The sequence below is a fragment of the Vombatus ursinus genome, unplaced genomic scaffold (genome assembly GCF_900497805.2).
Source record: "Vombatus ursinus unplaced genomic scaffold, bare-nosed wombat genome assembly UNPS02015106.1, whole genome shotgun sequence".
Lineage (NCBI taxonomy): Eukaryota > Metazoa > Chordata > Mammalia > Diprotodontia > Vombatidae > Vombatus > Vombatus ursinus.
In genome coordinates this window covers 1721750-1728482 of record NW_020954884.1, presented here as the reverse complement: position 1 = coordinate 1728482, position 6733 = coordinate 1721750, and the positions used below count along the sequence as shown (strand labels likewise).

The following is a 6733-nucleotide window of genomic DNA, read 5'->3' as shown; positions in this document are numbered from 1 at the left end:
GTCAGATCCCTGATTCAAAAATCACTCTCATTAATGGCTACTCTTCTGGTCATTCAACTAGATCTGAATCTATCTTATAGTAATAAAATCTAGGCCACATTTCTTTGTCTTCTCCACATTGAGAAACTAAATTTTCCTTTCCCTCCCACCATAACTTAAAAAATTATATTGGTACCTTTGTTTCTGGATATATTCATTTTATTCCCCTACCCAGAAAACTATCCCTTTAACAAAGAAAAATAATAGGAAAGTGGTGGGGGTGGGGGGGAAAGGAGGGGTGGGGAAGCACCTTCAATAAAACTAGCCAATGCTTCTATGGAGTCTGGGAGCATATGCAATGTTATATATCCATAGTTCCCAACCTCTGCAAAGACTGAAGGTACATTTTTCATCTCTTTTCTAGGACCAGGACTGGTCATTGCAATTACGCAGTATTTAGTTTCTTTTTCTGTTCTTTCCATTTATATCGTTGTTGTCATTGCATATATTGTTTATGGGTTTCTGCTTACCTCACAGAATTGGTTCATATAAGATCTCCCTGTGCTTTTTCTGAATCCTTCATATTCATCATTTGTTATGGCATAGTAATATTATATTTATGTACCACAATTTATGTTGTCATTTCCCAAATGATTGTACCCCACATTATTAACAGCTCATTTTGTATAAGTTTTTGACTTTTAAGTTGATTTACTCAAAATAATCCTGGGATGTAGGTTGTGTAAATATTGTTACTTTTGTACAAATGAACAAAGTTTACTCTAACTAGCTATTTGACTCTGTAAAAATCACTCAATTTCTCTTAGTCTCATCTGCCAAATGGGGATAATGTTATAGTGCCTACCTCACAGGGCTATTGTGGGGATCAAATTAGATAAAAAGTATAAAATGTTTTATAAACTTTAAAATTTCTGAACCCCAAGTTGCTATTTCTATCTCATTCTATCTTTTATCTCTCATTATCATTCTAAAATTTCCTTTATCAAGTATTTATTGAAGACCTACTGTTTTCCAAGCACCATATTAGGGGTATAGAAGATAGAGAAAAACAGTATAAGACATGGTCTCTGCTCTTGGGGTCAGTCAGGCAAAATTGTGAGCTAAGTTTGTCTTAAGAAATTTAGACATGAAAGGGATCTTAGAAATCATATGACTCATCTGCCTTATTTCACAATCAAGGAAACTGAAGCCCGGAGATGTAGGGGGGCTTGGTTCAGGTCACTCAGCTAGTAAAGAGCAGGGCCAGAATATGTACCCAGATCCTCTAATGACTCTTTCACCTGCTATGCATTGCCTCCTCTTCTCTCTTCAGGCATTGGGGAACTTTTATGCTGTCTTAACCTTGCTTCTCCCACTCCATATAATTCTTGGTCTCTGACCGCGAGGAGTTCCCCATTGAATTTATGTGATAAGACGCAGGATCACAGACATTTTAGTACCAGAGCTAGAATTCCAAGTCAAGTTTTTTGACTCCAAATCTCTTATTTCTCCCCCCAATAATACCTTACTGCCTCTCAAATGAAAAGTAACAATATAAAAAAGTAAATGATCATTGACAAATAAGTGATAGAGAAAATAAATTCAGAGAAGTGTTTGGAAGAGGCAGAAATCACTATGGACTGGAGAGGTCCAGGAAGATAGCAAAGGTGGGTATTGAGCTAGGTGACCTTGAAAAATGGGTTAGATAGAAGGGGAAGGGGAGATCATTCTAGATGGGGACAATGATGTAAGCAAAGGTGCAGAGGCAAGAAATTATGAAGTGTATTCAGGGAAAATCAAGTAAATTAGTTTGTCAAGAGAACAGGGCTTCTGTTAGGAGCTAATGGGAGCTCCACTTTAGTGGGCGAGAATTAGAACTGGAAGGGGCTTTGGAGATCATCTAGCCCAATGCCCTCATTTTATAGGTGAGAGAATTGAGAGCTAAAGACACTAAGTGATTTGTCCAAGATAACAGGGCATGTAATCAAGCCCAGGTCTGCTGGTCCTAAGTCCCATGTTCTTGTTACTATTTACCCTGCCTGGGGTGGGTGTAGAATATGGGGGTCTTTGAATCCCAGGCTTGAGAGTTAGGTTGTAATATTTTAGGTAATTAAAGGCTGTGTAGTGTGGTGGATAGAGGCCTAGCCTTGGGGTCAGGAAGACCTGGTTTTACTTTTGCCTCTGCCATATATTAACTGTTTGATAAAATCATTTAATCCCTTAGAGTCCCAGGCAACTCTCTAAGACTTTAAGTTATGGAGGAGTTGCTCAGCTGTGTAGTTGAAGGGAATTTACACATGGGGAAGGAAATCCCCATCCTGATGAAATAAATAATAATTAGCCCGACCAAAAAGAAAAACATAAAAAAAGGAAAATTACTGAAGGGTGTGGGGCAGGGAAATGATATGCTAAAAGTAGCGTTTTAGGAAAATGGTTCTGTAATTCTGTAATTCAGGATGGCCTGGCATGGGGAGAGACAGTAGGGAGAAAGACTAGTAAGGAAACTACGATAACAGTTGCAGCTGATGAGCTGGAAGGGACCTCAGAGATGACCCAGTCCAACCCTCCCATTTTACAAGTGAGCAAACTGAAGCCCAGGGAGGTTAAGCGATTTGCCTTTGTTCAAACAGGCAGTGTATATCAGAGGTGGGATCTAGGCCGTGGGAATAAAGTTGAAATTACTAGGTTGATGATAGTGGAAATGAAAGGAAGAGATCACTATCGGAGATATTGCAAAGGAAAAAGGAAATATCACTTGGGGTGGGTGATTGATTGGATATGGGGGAGAGAGTAAATTATAAGATGATAACAAGGTTTAACCTTTAGGTGAGAGGTAGAAAATGGATGCTATTAGTAAAGTAGGGAAGGCAGAAAGGGGAACTGATTTGGAGACGAGGGTAGATGATGAGTTCAGTTCTAAAATTCTTCAATTCTAAGAAATGACAATAAGGGTCAAAACAGTGAACTGCAAGAATTAGGCATGAAGGAAATTGGAAAAAAATCAGTAGCAAAAAAATCAGTATTTCAGGCAGCCTCCCTCTCCCTGCAGAGCTCTTTTTGATCCTCAGCCTTCAATTTGAATATCCTTAGATGCCACTTTTCACCTCTCACAATGAGGATGACCCCAGGTTCTCTCTCAGTGTTCTCTCACTCAGCCTTATGGAATTCTGGTGCCATCTGCTAGAGTTTTGTTTGTTTTTCACACTCAACCTGTTAATCTCTAATGGGCTCCACTGAGTTTTTTTGTCCTTGGATGGTCTCTCATGGAGAAAATTGGACCTGGGTTTTCAGATAGCGCTTCCATCTTGGACTGATGACTGCTGCAGCTATAGGGGGAAGAAACCTTCTAGGACCCACCTGATCTTGTACCATTTCTATTCCTATCATGAGGCCTTTTCCACGGACATCTCCAACTATCTCAAATTCATCCCGTAGGTTGGCCAACTTCAATAACATATAGGAACCAGTTTCTTGGCTGTTTTCCTGTAGACCATCTTCTTTAATTGCCTGGTGATGGGAAAAAAATCAGAGAGCAATGAATGAAACAGATACAGAAATTGATTGAAAGAATTTGAAAAGTAAATATACTAACCCTACGTCTTCCTTCTTTGGTCCATACCTTCATATGTGTTGTCTCCCTCATTAGAATACACACTCCTTGAGAACAGAGACTGTCTTATTTTTCTGTCACATGCCCAGTGCTTAGCACAATGTTTGTCACATAGTCAATTTTAACAATGTTTTATTCATTAATTCATTTGATACCATAACTACTGATGATACAGTTAATCAATCAATCAACATTTATTATAAGCCAGGCACTAAGCTAAGTGTTGGGGATACAAAAAAGAGGCAAAAGACAGTCCCTTCTCTCAAGGAGCTCACAATCTAATAGGGGAGACAATGTGCAAACAAATATATACAAACAAGCAAAACACAGGATAAGGGGGAACTGATTAAAAGAGGGAGGACACTAGATTTAAGAGGGGTTGGAAAAAGCTTCCTGTAGAAGATGAGATTTTAGTGGCTGAATGGAGGATGAATTGAAGTGGGGAGAGACTTGAGGCAGGCAGACCCATCAGTAGGATATTGCAATTATCTAGGTGTGAGGCGATGAGGGCCTGCACTAGAATGGCGGCAGTGTCAGAGGAGAGAAGGTGGCATATTGGAGAGATGTTGCCAAGGTGAAATTGACAGGCCTTGGCAACAGCTTGGATATGGGGTGTGAGAGATAATGAGGAATGAAGGATGACTCCTAGGTTACAAACTTGAGAGACTGGGAGGATGGTGTTTCCCTCTACTTTAACAATGAAAGTGATGGGGGTGGGAAGGACTTGGGAGAAAGATAGATGAGTTCTGCTTTGGACATGTTTAGTTTAACATGGATGTCTGGATGTCTACTAGACGTCCAGTTTGAGATGTTTGAAAGGTAGTCGGAGATGTGATATTTGAAGTCAGCAGTTTGTGGCAGGATAGATTGATTTGAGAATTGTCAGCATGGAGATGGTAGTTAAATCCGCGGGAGCCGATGAGATCACCAAGTGAAGCAGTATAGAGGGAGAAGAGGAAAGGACCTAAAATAGAACTTTGAGAGACATTTATGGCTAAAAGGCATGATCTGGATGAAGATCCAGCAAAGGAGACAGAGAAGAATTGGTCAGAGATATATGAGGAGAACCAGGAGGTAGCAGTGCCCTGAAAACCAAGAGGGAAAAGAGTTTCAAAGAGAAGAGGGTGATCAACAGCTTCAGAGGCTGCCAAGAGGTCAAGAAAAAATAATATTGAGAAAAGGCCTTTGGATTTGGTGACTAAGGGATCATGGGTAATTCTAGAGAGAGCTTTTTTAGTGGAATGAAGTCAGAAACTAGATCGTAAGGGGTTAAGAAGAGAGTAAAAGGAGAGGAAGGGGAGGCACCCAGTGTAGATGGCCTTTTTGAGGAGGTTATATACAAAGGGCAGAAGAGATAAAGGATGATAGTAGGGATGGAAGGATTAAGTCAAGGTTTTTTTTTTTTCGGGATGATATGATCTAGTATATCCATTTTCACTTGTTTCCTCTGCTTCTTTATAGTTATATTGTCTGTTTAACATGCATATCTTAAGTTTTATCAATAATAGATCAACATTTAAAAAAAGTGAATGCTCTTGGGTCAGACTGATGGAAATGAAGAAAAGCACATGGTAGAATGACCAATCATCAATTATCAAGTACATTCAAGGTATATGCAAAAAAGAATCATTTATGGAGATAACCTGGATTTGAATTCTGGGTCTGTCACATACTGCCTGTGCGACTCAAAGCTGGTCATGGGGCTCTCATCTCTACCATGAAGGAGATGGACAAATTGATTTCTAAGGCACGTTTCAGCTCTAAATCCTATCCTATGATGATTCATGTTAGGAGACATAACAAACTAAACACTCACACAAGGCTCAAAAATTCTTTTTTGTCTTTCAGATTGCTGTATATGGCAGCATACAATAGTACAGCATCACCTAAATTACCAGTTACAGAATGCTTTATGATTTACTAAGCACTTTACATATGCTTGCTCATTGGAGCTCCACTATAAGGTAGATACCACAGATGTTATCTTTTTATATTTTATATATGGAAAAACAAGACTCTGAGAGGTTGAGTGATTTGTTCATCATCATCATACAAATAGTTACCTCTTTGCCACTCACACAGCAATCATCTTAATTCAGGCCCTCATCCTCTCTTTCCTAGACTCTTGCGACAGTTTTCTATTCATTCTCCCTGTCTCAAGCCTCACCCCATTCCAACCATCCTTCATACAGATGTCAACGTAATTTTCCTAAATTTCATGTTTGATCATGCCATTTCCCTCCCTAGGTCTGCTCCTGTCAACTCCCACCAGCTCTACAAAGGATCAGAGGTAGGATTCAAACCCAATTCTCTCCTGACTCCAAGTCCAGGGCTCCTTCTAACCACACCACGCTATTGTGACATGTCAGTCAGCTGCCTTCATATAAGGCAACAAAGTCAAAGCAAGGAGGAGAGGCAGCAGAATGAGCAGTACTAAAAAAGTGACAAATTGAGAATATGGTTAGCAAACCCCCAATGAAGCTTCAGCAGGCTAAGTGAGATGGTTTGTATATACACATGTCTGCTAGCTGTATGTGTTTGTGTGGGTGTCTTTGGATTGTTTGAGAGTAGTCTTTGATTAGAATGTTGTTTCTCCAATGCTTTAGGTCCCTGAAGTGAGTTTTCTTTTTTTATTTCCTTAAAGTGACATTTTTAATTCTTCTCAGTTCCCTCTAAGAGAGATAAAATGGGGGCAGTCAGATGATTCTAGGGAAGGCACACTCCCATACTAGTAACTGAGAATACTCTGTAGATTATAACTCCATTCTCACTGGATATATTTAACGCAGATGTGTGACACAGGGTCTTAGGAATCTATTTCGTCTTCCTTTTATCTCATTATAAGCTTTGCTACATATTGTTGTAGGTCACCACTTAACATGGCATGATAGAAATGAAAATGATAAATAAAAGCTTTTAACAAGACAAAAATATCTAGTGCAAGTGATTTCTTTTTTTAAAAATTTTTTGGAAGTGAGTTTTCTAAGGGCTGATAGAATGATATATTGCAGCTTCCATTCATTATTATTTACTAATTTCACATTTTACCTTTATGTTTTTAAGGTTGGACCTGAGCATTATGATAGTAATAATAGCAATATTATTACCACTGATGATGATGATGATGATGATGATGATGATGAT

General features: G+C 39.1%; 1 protein-coding gene across 1 annotated transcript in view; it reads right to left on the bottom strand.

Moving 5' to 3' along the window:
• AGXT2 (alanine--glyoxylate aminotransferase 2) overlaps window positions 1-6733 on the bottom strand; it is a 55849-nt gene that overhangs the window by 2769 nt on the left and 46347 nt on the right. Inside the window, exon 12 of the mRNA XM_027846264.1 lies at window positions 3337-3486. Coding sequence (XP_027702065.1) covers window positions 3337-3486 — 150 coding nt within the window. The remainder of the gene's footprint in view (window positions 1-3336; window positions 3487-6733) is intronic.